The sequence below is a fragment of the Phacochoerus africanus genome, chromosome 8, assembly GCF_016906955.1.
Source record: "Phacochoerus africanus isolate WHEZ1 chromosome 8, ROS_Pafr_v1, whole genome shotgun sequence".
Classification (NCBI taxonomy): domain Eukaryota; kingdom Metazoa; phylum Chordata; class Mammalia; order Artiodactyla; family Suidae; genus Phacochoerus; species Phacochoerus africanus.
The window spans coordinates 118,466,492-118,486,348 of record NC_062551.1 but is presented as its reverse complement, the minus strand read 5'-3'; the positions used below and the strand labels follow the sequence as shown (position 1 = coordinate 118,486,348).

The window sequence follows — 19,857 nt, the reverse complement described above, 5'->3', positions numbered from 1 at the left end:
AGCTCCCTGATATCTATCCAGTTAAGAGGCCTGAGCAGTTAACCCTGAGGACTGCTTTACGAAACTGATAAATGAAGGTGAATATATTCACATGACTTTCCACTATGGTATTTAGCAATACAATATTTGCTGCCTGTCTCCTCCAAAATGAGCAATTATACAGTTTGCTGAGACTATCCCAGATGCAAGCACAGTTGCTTCAAAGAAATATGGTAAAAACAATTTTCACATACTCATATGACAGCATCAGAAAAAACTCTCCATTTCTCTTAGAGAAAACAACATGCTTCATGAATTGAAGGGCTGGACCTAATAAAACACATGTTTTATCCTGTGTCCTGGTCACCCACATGACTCAAGAGGGAAGATTTCTTTCTTTCTTTCTTTCTTTTTTTTTTTTTTTGGTCTTTTCGTCTTTTCTAGGGCTGTACCCACAGCATATGGAGGTTCCCAGGCTAGGGGTCTAATCAGAGCTATAGCCATCCACCAATGCCAGAGCCACAGCAACACCAGATGCGAGCCACGTCTGCAACCCACACCACAGCTCATGGCAACACCGGATCCTTAACCCAGTGAGCGAGGCCAGGGATCGAACCCGCACCCTCATGGTTCCTAGTTGGATTCGTTAACCCCTGAGGGGAACTCCAAGAGGGAGGATTTCTGAGGTGTTCCCCAAACTTTGGCTGCTCCAAGTCAGCCAGGCAGCACCTGCCCACTCCCCAAGAATCTGAAGGAAGGTGTTTCTCCAAAGACTCGCTGTGTCCCCCCACTTCCCCTTCATAAGCTCAAAGCTCTTCCAAAACAGCACTGACCGCAGAGTGTTCTCTAGTTTTTTGCAGGACAGAGCCCTGCTGTACTGAACTCTTAGAGGACAATGACCTCAGTCTTATCTATCAGGTCCAAAGGGCCTAAGCCAAAGGAGGGCTCCAAACATGTCAAATAAAACGAAACTGATAGAACCAAATATAGTAATGAGACAGATGAGGAGATGGCTGATTGCTTTCAATATCAATACGTATACATATATATGCGTGTGTCTCTCTCAATACATATACCATCCATCTATGTAAAAAAAACAAACTTTATGGGGCAGTTTGATAAACAAAGGTGAGTATATTCACACTACTTATCATTATGGTATTTAGCATTACAAAATGCAGTAAACAGAAAAACCCCAATAAAAACAAAAGCCCCAACTTATGCTTATTTTTGGTAATAAAACATCAAAAATATATAAATGAACACATTTAGAGGGGGAAAAAAACACTCCTGTATTCCATATTCTGCTCAAGAAAAAAAAAAAAACCCAAAAAACAAAAACAAAAACTTTTCAATTGGGCACATTAGCTGAGACACACAAGTATGCTGCCCATTGTAGCGACTATACCTCAGCCTGGACCTCCCTCCCCCCAGCAGCCAACTCACTTTTTGCCCCCTTGCTCTTCAATTAGTTGGTTTGCTAAGACCAAATACACAGATTTTGAAATTAACTTCAGCCAAATAAAATTAGAGAAAAACTGTCAGTAAAAAGCAAAAACAGCAAAAACCAAACCAATTCAAACCAAAAAACCCCTGCCTCTCTACATGTTAAATCACAAATATGAACGATGTTCCATTACAATACAATTACATCTGTAACAACAGTAACACAATCCAAGAGGACTTGGCTTTCTTAAAGCAAACAACAGGCTATGATTTTATAAAGCGAAGTAAGCTCTGGAGCTAACAGACGCTGACAAAATAGCCTTACTTGGTTTCAGTTCAAGAAAGCCAACAAGAGCAGGTCTACTAAATTTAGCCTCTGAGCTGATTTCATCACGAACCTGTCTTCCTGACAGAGGTCTCAGAGGACGGAAGGCAGGCACAGGGGACACCATACTAGGGTGGAACCAACCTACTTAACAGGCACAGACTGCAGCCAAAAATGGTCACAAAGAACACTCTGCTGGGCTCAGAGCACCTGTACCACAGCCAGGCACAGGGGACAGCCACACCTCCGTGACTCCCCCACTATCCCTGTAAAGCCAAGCTCCTTGCAGGAGCCAGCAAGAACTCAGAATTGTCAATGTGCCTACACATGACCAGCTGGATTCAGAAGCTTTCCTGGAAGAAGAAAACACCAAACACCTGATCCAAGACAAAGCTTAAAACAATCTGGAGACGTACACCGTGAAGCTGAATCAAATCCTAATCATTTTTCTGTCTTTTTTTTTTTTAATGCTAGTCAAGGAAAAACCTAAAATTTTCCATTCTCAAAAATGGTTTAATTCAAACTACATTTTATACAAAGACTAAAATGCTCAGGAAAATGACTGAGCTATTAAACCTGACATGTGGGCTGCATCTCAGCATCTGTAAGAAGTCAATGGTTTGCTGGTCCTGTGGAGGGAGTGTGGAGGAGGAAGCGAAGGCGGTGGGGAGAGAGGCACTGGTCAGGTGCTCACTGGCCAAGCGCTAGCCATGACCCAGTGATGGACCCAATGACTCGGCTGCTTGCATCCCAGTTGAAGGGGTAGGACTGGGACACATAAAAATGGATGTCAGAGAAAAGTTTCAAAGGAAATGTGAATGTTAGAGCAGAGGATGAGAGGCGAAGAGGGACAGGAAAATACATTCCTTCCACTCCCATCCAACTCTCCGCCCTTTTTCTTGGTGCTCCTGCTCCAGACAGTGCACTGTCTTTTTTATCATCTCTAACATGATACCTCACTCAGGCGATTTATAGGGATTCTTAGCACCATACTGCCCATCCTCTCTCTTGAATCACTTATAAAATATCTAGGAAACTGGTTAGAGCCGGTACTAAAGTAAAACCAAAACATGTCACCCCACAAAAAAGCCTTATAAATTTCACAAAGCAAAGTAACTAAAACCTAAGACATTTTTTAAGCCGAATGAATCTGGTATTTCATGTGGTTCAATTTCCCGTCCCAAAGTGGTAAATCTACAAATATTCATTTTCAAATCAAATATAAATGACCGACATACTGTTGTATTGTTATAGGAAATATTCACATCCACTGATAGCCTGTTCTTCATTTATACGGTCCCATTTTTCACTTGAAACTTAAAGGTTGCTATTGATAAGAAATGAATGCAAACTAAATATGCGCATGATTTCATGACCCAGACTTCATGTACGAAGAAAATTTCCTTTTTTTTTTTTTTTTTTTTTTTTAGGGCCCTGCATTTGGCGTATGGAAGTTCCCCAGCTAGGGGTCCAATTGGAGCTGCAGCTGCTGGCCTACACCACAGCCACAGCAAAGCGGGATCTGAGCTGCGTCTGTGACCTACACCACAGCTCACGGCAATGCCAGATCCTTAACCCACTGAGTGAGGCCAGGGATCGAACACACATCCTTATGGATACCAGTTGGGTTCTTAAACCGATCACCCACAACAGACATGCCCAAAGATAATTTCATAAGGCTACATCCTTGGGATAAAATAACAGGAGAAAAGAGTGAGTCATCTTCATTGTTGCAACTTATTGCAACTCATTTCCAAGTGTTAAGTCTTCTCACACCATCTTTTCTTTAAAAAGCTTTTAAAATGCTTAGGTGGAAACAAATGAGATAAAAAGGCAGAAAATTCTGCAGAAAGAGGAACACACAGGCAAAGCAATGTGTCAGTTCTTTATGAGCTAAAGAAAAGCTGATGTGAGTTTTAATGTTAGCTGGAGGGAAATCTCTTAGCTGGAAATTAAAAAAAAAAAAAAAAGAAGAAGTAGAAAATAATGCAAATGAGGAAAAAATGCCAAAAGGGGGGACTGTCAGGACTGGAGCACAAGCCTTGAGGAAAAACAGTAAGGAACAGTTTTATTGAACAAGAAAAAAAAAGTCAGTTAAATATGTGAAGGTATTTTGGGTCTGTTTTTCCAAAAGCATATTACCGAAATAAAATCACACACAGTAAACTAAAATAATTAAAATGAAAGTTGAAGAAAAATATATTATCCAAGAAATTTAACTACTTAAAAGTATGATGAGGATAAATCAGTTAGGTCACCATTAATTGGTTTTGTTCTTATCCTAAGAGCACTGTCCTAGCTGCCGTCAATGTTTTCTAGAACAAGAAAGGGTATAAAAAAAATTCATAAGAAGACAGCACTTCCTGCTAAATGCCATCATTGAAGACAAAAAGATGGCACTTCCTGCTAAATGGCATCATTCACAGACTAAATTATGAATGAGGAGACTGTGCCAGATAAAATTTGGATGCTTTAACTTCACTTTCAGTGGTTTGGGCTTTCTCTAAAATGCACTGCACACTCTTGGCTGCAGCACAGAAGCACTTGGGGGTGCTTGTAAAAATGCAGACTTTAGGCTTCGCACATCCACAGATACTGATTTAGAAGGTCAAGAATCCCAAGACTCTGCATTCATAAGCAGCTTCTCAGATTGTAAATGCATATAGTCTGCAGTTCACACTTTGATGAAACTACTACCTAAAATAAAAGACCTGTCTATTATGGAGATTAACTTTTTTATTTTTTGACAACAACAACAAAAAAAGGCAGAAAGGAACCTCTAAATATATTTTATTCTTCTGAACCATCAGCAACTTTGTAACCTTAGGTAGTAAGAGAGTTACCCTAATGGAAATGATCTATTCTTGGGAACAAAATGGCTTCTACAGGTTTCATCAAGCCACAGTGGATAGCAACGGAGCGGCCCAGGGTTGTTAAGATGAACACGGATGCTTTCTTTAAGGTAACCTTACAAGAAACATTCACAAACGCTGCTTAGAATGTTGTTGTATTTGCGTTACAAGAAAAGCGAGCGATTTGCCAAAGAAATTATACGTATTTATACATACAAAGAATAGATACACACACACACACACACACGCTCAAGTGCTTATTACTATCGTAACTAAAAATTCTGAGTTGCTTCTCATTTCAGTTGCCAAATGCATGACACGGGAAGCTCCTCTTGGGCCCCTTCCACACTTTAGGTCCATGACTGGGAATTTTCTCTATGACTCTTCTTCTTATCTCCTTTCTCCCCGTCTCTTTCTTTCTGGATAACCAACCCGTCACTCTTATCCACACATCCACACCCTCACTTTCTGGGAAAGATACACAAATTTGTCTTGGCTACACAGCAGTTTCAAATTAGGATTTTCATTCCTTCCAATATGAGCATTTCTGAAGGAAGAGTATGTGTCAGGCCCTGTGTAGGAAATGGACCCACAGTTACAATATAAAGTGGTATTTGCTATTAGCCAAAAAAGGGATTGCTAATAGAAAATGCTATTTTTTAATTTTCACTAGCAAGTTAAAAATAAAAGAAGCTACAGAACATAGAGCAAAGAATAGCACCATAAAACCTGACTGAATGGAGAGGTGCAGTTGACTAAGATGCAACAGGGGTTGTTTCGGACAGTAATTGTTAGTCATTTCAAGTAGCCAACAACATGTACGTGGTATGTCATCACAGTCTAAGTCAGCTTTTCTCTAGCTCGTATCAAAGGGTGAAGAACTGGTCATCGCTGCGACCATCCATTACTGACCTCACGAAGCACAGGATATATGCTGGAGGCCTGGGCACAGAGAGGGTGGGTGAGGCAATACTTGGGTTCTGGCCCACCTCGCTGTCTTCTTCATGACAAAACCATCATGGGAGAAGAGATGTCAATAGATGAGAAGTTTGTCCGCAAGTCTATCCTGATTCAATCCAGATGTGGAGAAGGGAGAGTAATGTATTCACTGGTGGCCTTGGACTCAGGCGTATCTGACAGTGACTAGTGGGGGCTTCCAAACTCTAACAGCACCACATAAAATCTTTCCACACATAACCCACCAGGAAAGGTGGCAGAACGTCTTTCTGCTGCACCAACACCACTGCACCAACTACACCTGGTGACTCTTCTGCATCTCTCGTGTCTCATGGGATTTTACGTAAATACATTTCAGTAATATTTTCTAGTTTCTAATACCATTTCAGGTATTAGAGCCAGAGGCAGAGAGGAAATCTCTTATTACCTTTTACTTCACCAGAAGAAAATACTTTCTGTTCCCAAAGGAAGACTATTTCTTTGATAAATGCTCTAACCTAAGAACAAATCACTTTACTAATGGCATGTTCTTATACCAAGCTCCTACTTTATCACTGAGGTCAAATTTTTTTTTTTTTAGGGCTGCACCTGCAGTGTATGGAAGTTCCCAGGTGAGGGGTCGAATGGGAGCTACAGCTGCCAGCCTACGCCACAGCCACAGCAATGCAGGATCCAAGCCACGTCTGTGACTTACACCACAGCTCACAGCAATACTTTATCCTTAACCCACTGAGCGAGGCCAGGGACTGAACCGTGGGGTCCTCATGGATACTAGTCGGGCTCATTACCACTGAGCCAGGACGGAAACTCCTTTTTTTAAAAAAAAACAAAAACAAAAAAAAAACAAGACCAAATCTAGATCTACATGCATTCCCAGCAGATCTACTTGACAGCAGGCAAGGTGCCACTTCAGACACTTGACAAAGGATGAAACGTAGTCCTCGTCCTCAAGGGCTCTGGGAACCTTCAGGGGAACAAGAGCTGGATCTTCTAGCACAGGGTGGCAACATTATTCTGGAAGAGTGGGCACAGTATTTTGGAAACACTGCAGAGATCTGAGAGATGTGAGGAACTTCCCCTTCAGAGGGAGTGACAACTGAGTTGGCTTTTAAAGTGTGAACAAGATTTTACTGCAAATGAAAAGAAGAGGAAAGACATTCTCAGCAGAGGAGCATGAAAAAAAGCCATGGGAAAAGGGAAGGAGTCTTAGGGAACAAAGAGTATTCTGGGGATGGAGGCATAGGGGAAAGAGACGTGGATGATGAAATTGAGGGGATATGTTGTAGCCAGAACAGAAAGGCCCTTATCCACCATGTAAAAGAGTGAATTTTATCCCAAGGGACAACGTGGAGTCGTAAAGGTTTTTAAGGAAGGATATTGCAAGACCCAATCTGCATTTTAGGAGATAACAGGGGATGATAGAGAAGAGGCTGGAAGGCCAGTTAGAAGGCATTTCCTAGCTTAAGCGAGACCATTCCTAACACTATGCTCTTAGGTGGCCATAAGCATTTTCCTCCATATGTTCTTTAGTTATACTTGAATTTTCTCCCTTTAATTATGTATCGATACTGATATATATTTTTTCCCAACTCAATACATCATCTGTGATTCAAAAAATCACACTCCACCTGATAGTCAACATTTATAGGAATACTTAAAAGAATCTCTTACCTGAACAAAGCTGCTCCACCTTCGTGTAGTTTAAAGATACTATGTCATTAACCCATGCAATGATGTCATGTCTGCTCATAGTCTCTTGGGTTATCGAGGTAGAATACACATTGACCGCCATTCCCCAGCTAGAAAAATAAACAAACAAACAAGTTTATTTACCTACAAGGAAAAAATTAACTCAGGAAGACGAAAGACTTCTACTCAAGGTCTGGATCCCTGGAAGAACTACAAAGCATGTAACAGTCCTGCTTTGGCTAAGCCCTTTCTCATCCCTTTGTCTTTATTCCACATGTTCGCTATAATACCGTTAAATCTCATATACTGTTCATGTGGTATCACTTTATATCTCTTGTAACTTGACTCAAATATTCCTCAGGTTCTGAGGCTCCTAAACTCTCACGACTTAGTGTCTCACTTCGAAGGGGAGTTGGGAATGTATTTTTTTTTATCAGCTTTAAAGAAAAGGAAATTCACTTTAGAAACAGGTTACATATACATCTCATTAGAAAAAAAAATCCTCATCTGATAGTCTTTTCCCTAAAAGTTTTGGACAAAGCCTTGGAAAAAAAAAAAAAAAAAGAGTATAGGAGTTCCCATCATGGCTCAGGGGTTAACAAACCCAACTGGTATCCATGAAGACGTAGGTTGGATTCCTGGCCTTGCTCAGTGGGTTGAGGATCCGGTGTTGCTATGAGTTGTGGTGTAGGTTGCAGATGTGGCTCGATCCTGAGTTGTTGTGGCTGTGGTGTAGGCCGGCGGCTACAGCTCCGATTCGACCCCTAGCCTGGGAACCTCCATGTGCTGCAGGTGTGGCCCTCAAAAGACAAAAAAAAAAAAAAAAAAGAATCTGACTGCAGTGGCTTGGGTCCCCAACAGGTTCGATCCCCCAACAGGCACAGTGGGTTAAAGGATCTGGAGCTGCTGCAGCTTTGGCTTGGATTCAGTCCCTGGCCCAGCAAACTTCCATGTGTCATGGGTGTGGCCATTAAAAAAAAAACTATAAAAAGAGTATTTGGATAATTTGGAAGTACTGCCTGACTATATGAGTCTTTTCATCTCAGATTGTTAATGTAACCCTTCTACCCATTTCACGACACTTGCTACTTCCCCCAACTTTTCACTGGAGGGGGATACACTAACCATCAGTAGAAGAAAATGTTGTTTTGTTTTAAATAATTTGATAGCTATAGTTCAGTGTAATTGGTTTCCTGTTTATAACTAATGAATTTTATTTTTAAGAGCAGCTTTAGGAGTTCCCATCATGGCTCAGATGGGAAACGAATCTGACTAGTATACATGATGACGCAGGTTCGATCCGGGCCTTGCTCAGTGGGTTAAGGATCCAGCGTTGCTGTGACTGTGGCGTAGGCCAGCAGCTGTAGCTCTGATTCGACCCATAGCCTGGGAACTTCCATATGCCATGGGTACAGCCCTAAAAAAGACAAAGGGGGGGGGGAGCAGTTTTAGGTTCATAGCAAAATTGAGTGGAAAGGACAAAGCTTTCCCATATACCTCCTGTCTCTCCCCATCCCCAACCCCCTCCCCACATACAACCTCCAAGAGCATCCCCCACTGGCTGGTACATTTGTTGACAATTGGTGAATATGTGCTGATGCATTATCATCACCCAAATTCCAGTTTACACTAGGTTCACTCTAGGTATTGTGCATTCTCTTGGCTGTGACAAATGTACAACAACATGAGGACAGAGAAGTTTCAACTGTCCTCAAAAATACTCTGTGCTCCCCTGATTCACCCCTCCCTCCCACCACTCCTGGCAACCACTGATCCCTTTTACTGTCTCCACAGTTTCACCTTTTCCAGAATGTCACAGAGGTGGACCCAAACAGTACGTGGCCTTTTCAGATTGACTTCTTTCAATGGGTAATGCACACTGAAGGTTCCTCCATGTCTTGACAGCTCACTCTTTTTAGCACCGAATAACATCGCACTGTCTGAATATACTGCTCACCTACTGAAGGGAAATCTTGGTTGCTTCCAAGTGTTGGCAATTAGGAGTAAGGCTGTTATAAATATCTGTGTGTGGGTTTTCCAAGTTTTCATTCATTTGGGTTGATACCAAAGAGGACAATGGATGGGTGGTATGGAAAGAGTATGTTTAATTTTATAAGAAACTGCCAAACTGTCTTGCAAAGTGGCTGTACCATCCCAACATCAATGAATGAAATTCATTGCTCCATATCCTCACCAACACTTGGTGCTGTATTTTGGATTTTGGGCCTCTTAATAAAGTGGTAAAAAAAATCTTTTTAATATTTAAACCTGGTTGAAATTTTGTAATTTTACTCATTTTGTGCAATATGTCACCCATATGACTTTATAGAAAGTATGTGTGTATAAACTTTTATTCTGGAAAATTTTGATAAATGCAAATGGAGAGAGAACAGAGGAAAAAAACCAGCTGTGTTTACTTCTTGATTTCAACAATTACCTATACTTGGCCAATTTTGTTTCATTTATACTCCCATCAGCACTCCTTCCTCCCGCCCTTGTCCCTCAAACCAGGTTATTTTGAAGTAAAGGCCAAGCATAATATGATCTTGCCTCTGTTTTAATATGCATTTCTAAAAGATAAGGACATTTAAAAACCACAATAGTATTATCACACCTAAAAATAAGAATTTCTTAATATCATCAACTACGTATTGCAATTCTGTTTCAATTTGTTTGATTCTGAATTCAAATAAGGTACATACACTGTGATTCTTCCATATGTACTTTTATCTATAGGTTTCTTCTCCATTTCTAGTATTTTCTCTTTCATTTAAAGAAGAAAAAAAACAACTGCTGTTGAAGGAATGGGTTCTTTTTCTTGTAAAATTTCCACAATCTGGATGTTGCTGACTGAATCCCATTAGTGTCTTTTAAAATATTCCTCTGTCCCTTGTATTCCTCTAAACTGGTAATTTGACCCTGCAGCTTGATTTGATTCAAGTTCTAATAGAGGAGGAAGACAAGACTACTTAAGTTTCCATCAGGAGACTTAAGCAAAGTGATTTAGTTTTATACACACACACACACACACACATACATATATTCTTTTCAGATTTTTTTCCATTATAGGTTATTACAAGATATTGAATATAGTTTCCCTGTGCTATACAGCAGGTCCTTGTTATTTATTTTATATACAGTAGTGTATATCTATTAATTTCAAAGTCCTACTTTACTCCTCCTTCTCCCCTTTCATAAGTTTTTTATGTTTGTGAATCTGTTTCTATTTTGTACAGTTTTTTTAGATTCCATATATAAATGATATCATATGGTATCTGTCTGTCTCTGCCTGACGTAACTTCACTTAGTTTGATAATTTCTAAGTCTATCTATGTTGCTTCAAATGGCAATATTTCACTTTTTATAGCTGAGTAACATTCCATTATATCTGTCTATCTCTACATATACATACATATATGTATCTATATATATCAACCACTCCTTTTTTATCCATTCATCTACTGATGGACAGTTAGGTTGATTCCATATCTCGGCTACTGTGAGTAATATTACTATGAACATTAGGATGCATGCAACCTTTTCAAATTAGAGTTTTTGCCTTTCTGAATATATGCCCAGGATTGGGTTTGCTGGGTCATATGGTAACTTAATGTTTAGTTTTTTTCAGGACTCTCCATACTGTTTTCCATAGTGGCTGCACCAATTTACATTTCTACCAACAGTGCAGGAGGGTTCCCTTTCTTCCACATTCCCTCCAGCATTTATTATTTGTAGATTTTTTTTCCCTTTTTTGGCTGCACCTGCAACATATGGAAGTTACTGGATCAAAGATCAAATCCACCTGCATCTGCAACCTACACCACAGTTGTGGCAATGTCAGATCCTTAACCTACTATGCCAGGCTGGGGGTCGCACCAGCAATGTCACAGAGACAAGTCAGATCATCAAACCCATCATGTGCTATAGCAGGAACTGGGTTGTTTGTTTTTCTCATATTGAGCTGTATGAGCTGTTTGTATATTTTAGAGATTAATCTCATGTTGGTTGCATCATTTGCAAATGTTTTCTCCCATTCTGTAGGTTGTTTTTGTTTATGGTTCCTTTTGCTGTGCAAAAGCTTATATGTTTGTTTAGGTCTCATTTGTTTATTCTTGCTTTTATTCCTATTGCCTTCGGAGATCGATCTAAGAAAGTACCACTACAATTTATGTCAGAGAATGTTTTGTCTACATTCTCTTCTATGAGCGTTAAGATGTCATGTCTTATTTTTAAGGCTTTAAGCCATTTTGAGTTTATTTTTGTGTATGCTGTGACAGAGTGTTCTAACTTCACCGACTTACATGTGGCTGTCCAGCTTTCCCAACACCACTTGTCAAATAAACTGTCTTTTTCCATTGTATATTCTTGCCTCTTTTGCCAAAGATTAATCAACTATAGGTGCGTGGGTTTATTTCTGGGCTTTCTAGTCTGTTCCATTGATCATATGTCTGTTTATTGTGACAATACCACGCCATTTTGATTACTGTAGCTTTGTTGTACTGTCTGAAGTCTGCAAGGGGCATGCCTCCAGCTTTGTTCTTTTTTCCTCAAGATTGCTCTGGTAATTCTGGGTCTTCTGTGGATCAATGTAAGTTTTATGATTTGTTCTAGTTCTGTGAAAAACATCATGGGTAAATTGACAGATATCACATTAAATATGCAGACTGCTTTGGGTAGTTCCAATTCAAAAACATGAGATACTTTCTATTCTTTCGAATCATCTTCAATTTTATTAATGTTTTATAGTTCTCAGTATATAAGTCTTTTACCTCCTCAGTCTGGTTTATTCTTAAATAATTTTTTAACTTGATTACAAAAGTGATTTTTTCTTTAAAACTTTCTCTTTCTGATATTTCCTTGTTAGTGTAAAGAAATGCAACAGACATTTAATCAACACAGTTAATCTTGTATCCTGCCACCTTGCTGAATTTATCAGTTCTAATAGTTTTTGTGTGGAGTATTTAGGGCTTTCTACAGAGAGTATCATGTCATTTGCATATAATGACAATTTCACCACTTCCCTTCCGATTTGGATAACTTTGATTTCTTCTTCTTGTCTGAGTGCTTGGCCAGGACTTCTAATACTGTGTTGAATAGAAGTGTTCAAGCATGGGCATCCTTGAATTTGACAAGAAGGCTTTCAGCTTCATTATTGAGTATTATGTTGGCTGTGGGTTTGTCATAAATAGCTTTTATTATGTTGAGATATGTTCCTTTTATACCCATTTTGATGAGAGTTTTCATTATGAATGGATGTTGAATTTTATCAAATGCTTTTTCTGCATCTACTGAGATGCTCATATGGTTTTGTCTTTTCTTTTGTTGATGCAGTGTACCACATTGATTGATTTGTGCAAGCTGAATTTGTGACCCCAGGATGAATCCAACTTGATCATGGTGTATGATCCTTTTAATGTGTTGCTGGATCCAGTGTGCTAATATTTTGTTGAGGATTTTTACATCTATATTCATAAAAGATACTGGCCTATAATTTTCTTTTTTGGTAGCATCTTTGGTTTTATTATCAGGGAGATGGTAGCTTCACTGAATGACTCTGGGAGTCTTCTCCCCTCTTCAGTCTTTTGGAAGAGGTCTTCTTTGTACATTTGGTAGAATTCCCCAGTGAAGCCATCCAGCTCTGGACATTTGTTTGCAGGGAGTTTCTTTTTTTTTTCTTCTTCTTTTTAATAGATTCTATTTCACTTCACCTGACTGGTCTATTCAATTTATCTATTTCTTGTTGATTCAGTTTTGGTGAACTATCTATTTCTAGAAACTTGTCCATTTCTTCTAGGCTGTCCACTTTGTTGGCATATAACTGTCCATAGAACTGTCTTATGATTTTTTGTATTTCTGTGGTATTAGTTATTTCTCCTCTTTCATTTCTTGTTTTATATGGTTCCTCTCTCTTTTCTTCTATTCATTCTTGATATATTAGCTAGAATAATTCTACAAAGAGAAAATTTCCCTCTGAGATACTGGGCATATAAGAAAGGCAAAACAGATGTCTGATTCTTACCCTTTATCTACAGATGTTCAAAAAAAAAAAATAAGGTGAGTTCTCTAATATTCTCCAAACATGATCAATGAGGTTTTTATTTTTGAAGTATAATTATGAACTCATGGATTTAACATATTTGATATGTTCCAAACCAATGCGGTTTAAATCTTTCTTCAAACTGGTTTCTGAGTCTTTTTGACAAGGTCCTAGTAGTCTTTGATGACTTTCGTGCCTTCTGGCATGATAAAATGCTGCAGGCTTGTACATTTGCTGCCTTAGACTTAAAACCAGTCATTTCTCCAAGAGTTCCTTATTCCTTTAGTCACAAGTGATATTTAGAGATAATATTTTTAAGCATGACTACATAGGACAGAAAAATCTAGCCTTACAGGCTTTGTACAAAAATCTATACATTTATGAAATAGTTGTGCTTGGAATTCTTATTAACTCTAACAACAACAACAAAAAAAAAAACCTGCTTTCTCCTTAAAGTGCTAAATGAAAATTTTATTTACTTATAAATAAAGTATAAAAATAAATATCCATCCATCCCTAGAAGCACCCTCATCTCTAAATTATCTTCTCCTGAAGATGTGAAAAGACTCATGGCACTGGCATCCCAGGAAATGTGACCATAGTTACTACTTTTCCACAACATTATTAAAAGCCTTTTCATTTTTTGGTTGGTAACATCCACTGTTTTCTTTATCATTTAGTAAACAAAACCACTTGCTTTTAATTACTAGTCAATTTTTAAAATCAACTATGTAAAGTACATAAACTCTCAGTCAAGATAATTCGAAACTTAAAATGTTTTGGATTGTCTGGTATAATTTTCATATACCAGCATCATTTTTGGCAGTTCACATACTTTTCTAATGGCTTTGCCTACAGGCAGTAGTGGAAAGCTTTACCAGGCAATGTACTGATGGAAGATGAGGCACCAAGGCTCAGAGTTATGCCAGATGGCATCAAGCCAAATTGGGATGAAATTTTTGCTCCAGATGATTTTAAAACGCAACTAAATGCCAAGCGGGACAGACATGGTCAGATCTGCCTTTTAGAAAGATAATCCATATATAGTGAGTAAAGATGTTCTGTGGTTACATAAGAGAAAGACATGTATAACCAAAGGACAGGGAGGAGAGTTATAAAAGCTTTTTAAAAATTCATATGAACAGGAAGGCAAGTCATTTGCTGGAGAGTCTGTCAATGAATCACACTCTTCTGTGTGTTTACGGATAACATTCACCAAAGGCCAATAATCTTCCATATCAAGATACTTGGCTCATGACTGCAAGTAAAGCATTATCTGTCTTCGAGGAGTTCATTAGGATGACCAGGTAAACAATGGAATAGCACTTGACTTGTGCTTTTTCTAGTTAATTAGTTACCAGGCTGACCACTCTAACCCCATCTCCATCCCCATCTCCATCCAACACAGCTGCAGTCCCCAGAACCCTTTCAGCGAGAACAACCACGTGTTAAGAGTCCTGGGAAAACTAATTCCAAGAGTAAGGGTGTATCAGTCAAGGTTAGGAATATTTCCTTACATTTTCTAAAACAGAACAGTAACAACATACTAAATAGATTTCCATACTTACTTCAAATTCATAGTAATAGAATCAACATGGTTCATTTCTATTTACCATCCATGTCGATTAGAATATTCTTCTAATCTATCTTCCTCCAAATTTCACCACGATACTTCCAATTCATTTCACAGTGTGGGTACCTCTCATTCCCTTTATTATGATGCTCATCCAAATGTGCAACCCCTTCAGATTTTACGAGGGAGAGCTCTGGGTCCAGAGTCCCCTTCTGTGCTCTTCCCAACCTCAGGTAAGTCAGGGGGCAGCAAAAGTGGAAAAAGAATTATACTTCTGCTCTGTCATCAACTCTTTTTTTTTTTTTAAATTATAGTTGATTGACAATGTATTAATTTCAGGTGTACAGCACAGTGATTCAATTACACATAGACATATATGCATATAATATATCCTTTTTCAGATTATTTTCCCTTATATTATTATAAAATATTGAGTATAGCTCCCTGTGTTATACAGTAGTAGTGTGTGTATGTTAATCCCATCCTCCTATGTTGTGGGTCTATTTATGTTTTATAAATAAGTTCATTTGTATCTTTTTTATCAGATTCCACATATGGGTGATTCTGCCATCCATTCTCTTCTCCCTCTAATTCTTTTGGCTCTCATTTTTTTCTACAAGTGCAACTTTAATACATTCAAGCCTAAATTATTCAGCTGATTCAACAGTTTATAGAAGATATTTTATTTATTTATTTTATTTTTTGTCTTTTCTAGGGCTGCACCCACAGCATATGGAGGTTCCCAGGCTAGGGGCTGAATCGGAGCTATAGACACGGGCCTACGCCGGAGCCACAGCAACTCGGGATCCGAGCCGCATCTTCAACCTATACCACAGCCCAAGGCAACACGGGATCCTCAACCCACTGAGCGAGACCAGGGATGGAACCCACAACCTCATAGTTCCTAGCCAGATTTGTTAACCACTGAGCCATGACGGGAATTCCATTTTTTTATTTCTCAATGTTAAACTCAGGGCTGGGTGAGTTTCATTTAATAGTCTTAGCTCTTCTGTAGATAATCATCAGAATCTGAAGATTTCTTGTACCTGGAAATTTTTTTTTGAACAATGAAATGTACCAATTTTATGACAGGCATAAAGTATTAAATCTTTTTTTAAGAAAATAAGTAAAAAAAAAAAGACAATTTCATTGTAATTTCTTGGATGTCAAGCCATACTTTCATATAAAAGTGAAAGTACCTCCCTGCTTATTCTTCAGAAATACTGTATGGATAACAAAAAGCATTTTGCCATCATTTTAGAGTTAAAGTGATTTGATGCTCCCATATTGATTCTTGAGAAAATCCTGTAAGGGGAACAGAGCGGGAACTGTATTCTTTCCTGACAAACATGGATTCCTAGTCCCTTTGTAAGTACGAATTAAGACAATTCAAAATATTAATTTCTAAAACCTCCGGAGTCATTTCCAAAGACTCAGACAGCCAAGCTATGAAAAATGAACTAATACCGAATGCTACAGAGTAAAGAACCAACACACTGTGCAAGGTTTATTCTGTTTGGATCTTCAGCATGACTGTTACACAGAGATAACAGTTTACGCTTCAATGACCTGACATCTGGTCTCCAGGACAAGCATCTCTTTCTGTGCCATCCTTATAAAAAAAAAGGAAGTCAGTAGTTCCTGTCATGGCTCAGTGGTAACGAACCTGACTAGTATCCATGAGGACACAGGATTGGTCCCTGGCCCCATTTAGTGGGTTAAGGATACAGCGTTGCCATGAGCTGTGGGGTAGGTCGAAGATGTGGCTCAGATCTGGCATTGCTGTGACTGTGGTATAGGCCGGCAGCTGTAGCTCCGATTCAACCCCTAGACTGGGAACCTCCATATGCTGTGGGTGTGGCCCTAAAAAGCAAAAAGCAAATAAAGAAGTCAAAGCCTTGGCCTCTAAGTTGTGGCTACCAGTTAGAATTCTGATCAGATCACTATGTGTTTAAAACTTGGCAAGCCCAACAGTGCTGAGAGCAGGAGGTTAAGTTTAATTCTCTAGCATGACGGCTTTTGGGTCACAACCTTTGCTATGGCATGGAAATTGTATTTGTAAATGAATTTGCATCCATTGCTCTTTCTTAGAAATAAACAAGTAATCACTGCATATTTTATACACTGTTTTTGTAAATGTCTGAATGCATTTCCGAGAGGCCGCCGCTATATATACACATATATTTTGCAAATGGGAGAAAAAACTGCACAGAAAAATGAGAGTCCCTTCAAACCTCCAGCAGGTGGAGTTACATTTCTGGCCTGTCCCTAGATAGTGACCACTAAATGATACATGTGACCTCAGAAAAAGGCCAGCCTCAGGCTGAGGGCAGGAGTGTGCATTTTGTCCCATTTCACTCTGTATTCAGCATTTGGTGGCGGTGGCATACACCAATGTTTGCTCTGTAGCAGTTAATCATCTAGAGAAATGAGAAACTGCATTTCTGCTTACTGAAACAAAAAGAATTTTATGTGACTAATGAGACTTGAGTTCACCTATTGAACAAAGCCTGAATAAAGACTTGGCAAGCCCCCAGCTGCGGAAACCAAAGCATGGATCCTACCACCTTACCAATCATGAGAACCTAATTACAAGATAATCCACAATCTTGGCCAAGCACAAATTGGGCAAGGTTTGTGAATTATTCCAGAGGCGCATCTTTTCAAAATGCAGCAAACATCTAAAATGTCATAGCGAGCATCATGTGTGGCCTTTCACTGGAATTATTTCCTATGTAATTCATTTCGTCTCTGCCCTACCCTCACAAATAGACCATAGCCACACTTGCATACATCTGGGGGGAAAAGTGGTAGCTCCCTCCCTCTGGAGGAAAATGCCATGTTTTTTCAGCAAGTCTCACAATAGGCCAGGTGTCTTGAAGTCCTGGCTCTGGTGCTGTTTGGGGTATGTGGATGTAAGAAGAGGAGTTTGAGAAATTCATTTTGGGAATGAGACATGTGGAACCTATTTTGATTTTTGATTTTTTTTTTTTTTCACAACTACCATCCGAGTTTGCCAGGCTTCCCAAATTTAGACACGACCATCTGCAGATGAACTGCCTTCCATAAGCACTTGACTACTGTCTGCGGCTCTGTAAGGAGGCCCCGTTTGGCTGCGATTTATCCCAAATGCATTGTGAAGCTGAACCTTTAAAAGCCACTCCCCACCTACCTCCCGGCCCAACTCAAGTTACTTTATTTCACCCCCTAAAGGAGTCTATACACAACTGGAAACTTCACGTTCAATAGAAGACATTCTGTCAACTCACCCGCACTCGCCATCCCACCCATGGCAATATACTCTGTTCACACAATTGAGCACTGACAACTGACAACTGTACTCATGTTTGTGACCGTCTTTCTTCTCTCTCATAACAATCTGTATTTTCAACATGTTCCCCCATCACTGGGAGAAATCCACCTCCCCCACCACTGCATGCAATCCTCCCTTCACCAGTTCCACGTAAATGGAAACAAAGCAGGCTGGAAAAGAGGTACAAAGACACACACACATATTTTTTTAACCTGGGAAACTTATTTCTAGAGCTTGGGCACATAAGGATTTCTGAGGTCCGTATAATGACCTATAACCCAAGTGGTTTCTTAACTAATGTCTAGTGGTATCAATGCTTCATGGGAAGCCATGTCCTGCTAACCAGGTGTTAGAGCTCCTTTCAATGGCTCTGAAGTCTGCACATAGGCCAAGGTGGGAGAAGCACCTGGGAGTCACAAGAACACACTCTTCACCCATCACTGGACTTACACTTGGTCCAGGTCAGGGCCTCACCTTTGATTCCTATCTTACAGGGTGCTATTTGGTTCACACTTTTAGGATTGTCAAGGATGGCCGGTTCCCACATACCAGGTAAAGTGAGGTGAATTATTTCAAATACACGTATAAACATGGCTTTTTACTCACAAAGAATTGGGGGGGGGGTGTCGATCCTATGAGAAATGGCCATTTTGCAAACACTTCAACATACCCAACAAATATGATAAGAGTTTAAAAAGTGGGGGAGGCAATCACTGATATAAAAATGCATCTTCTCTTACAAGTGTCATCTTTCCAAAATAACCTGTAAATATTCTGAAGAAAAGAAGTGTATATTTATACCCACCAATTAAATACTCAGACAAAGGAGGAAGCTCCAAAAGTTGTTCATCAGCCTTGGAGAGTGACATTCACTTAAATGTGTGAATTCTCCTCTGAAAAGCCTTGTAACAACAGAAATGGATTCTGCCTGAGTGCCTCCTTCCTGGCTCCCTCCTAACAAAAGGCTGATGTGAAATCCCTGTGGCTGTCCCTAATAATGAACTGGGCATCCTTCGGGAGTGACTTGTAAATGTGTCCCTTGAACCAGAAACGTCCCCGCTTTTCAGCTGTGCATGATTCACTCTCCAGATTCAATGCTGCCGAGGGGGAGGATTTAAACATTTCACCAAGGAAGGAATTATCTCCAGATAATTCTCAATTCATCCCTTGCTCTTTATTTGTGATCTGAAACGTGGGGCGGGGTAGGGGGGACGACAGTCTCTGGTTGCGGAGGGAGATCAGGGTAGAGGGAGGCTGGAGTCACAGAGGATCTTTGAAAGACAAACCTTGACAAGATGACATCTCTCTGGAGAGACCTTCTGGAAACTGTGTTGAGTTTCCTTGAAAATCGGGTATTAAAGCTCCCATGGAACTTGTGGAATCACAGATGCCTGCGTGGATTCAAGCACTGGGAGGGGAACTGAAGAGGTCCTTTATTGTCTTCAGGTAATAACAACACATTCCAGCCACCGTGGGCAGATATGCATCGTTTTCTTTTTCTGGGGCTCTAGGACTCTCTTGTGGGGTTAGACAGACAACCAAGACTCACTCCTCCAAAGCACCCACCCTCCCTGGAGAGCCTCCTTGTGCCGGGGGTGGGTGGGAGGGGGCGGGGGGGGGCAGAGGCCTGAGTGCAGGACCGACCTCAGACAAGGGCAGTGAGAAACATCAAAACATGCCCGCAAC

At 39.8% G+C, this 19,857-nt stretch overlaps 1 protein-coding gene across 4 annotated transcripts in view; it reads right to left on the bottom strand.

Annotated features, from left to right (window-relative positions):
* Positions 1-19,857, bottom strand: part of MAPRE2 (microtubule associated protein RP/EB family member 2) — a 167,876-nt gene that overhangs the window by 64,626 nt on the left and 83,393 nt on the right. For all 4 annotated transcript variants that reach the window (XM_047794117.1, XM_047794116.1, XM_047794114.1 and 1 more), the window contains one exon: positions 7,231-7,358. In XM_047794117.1, the coding sequence (XP_047650073.1) occupies positions 7,231-7,351 (121 nt within the window). In that variant the 5' untranslated portion in view covers positions 7,352-7,358. The remainder of the gene's footprint in view (positions 1-7,230; positions 7,359-19,857) is intronic.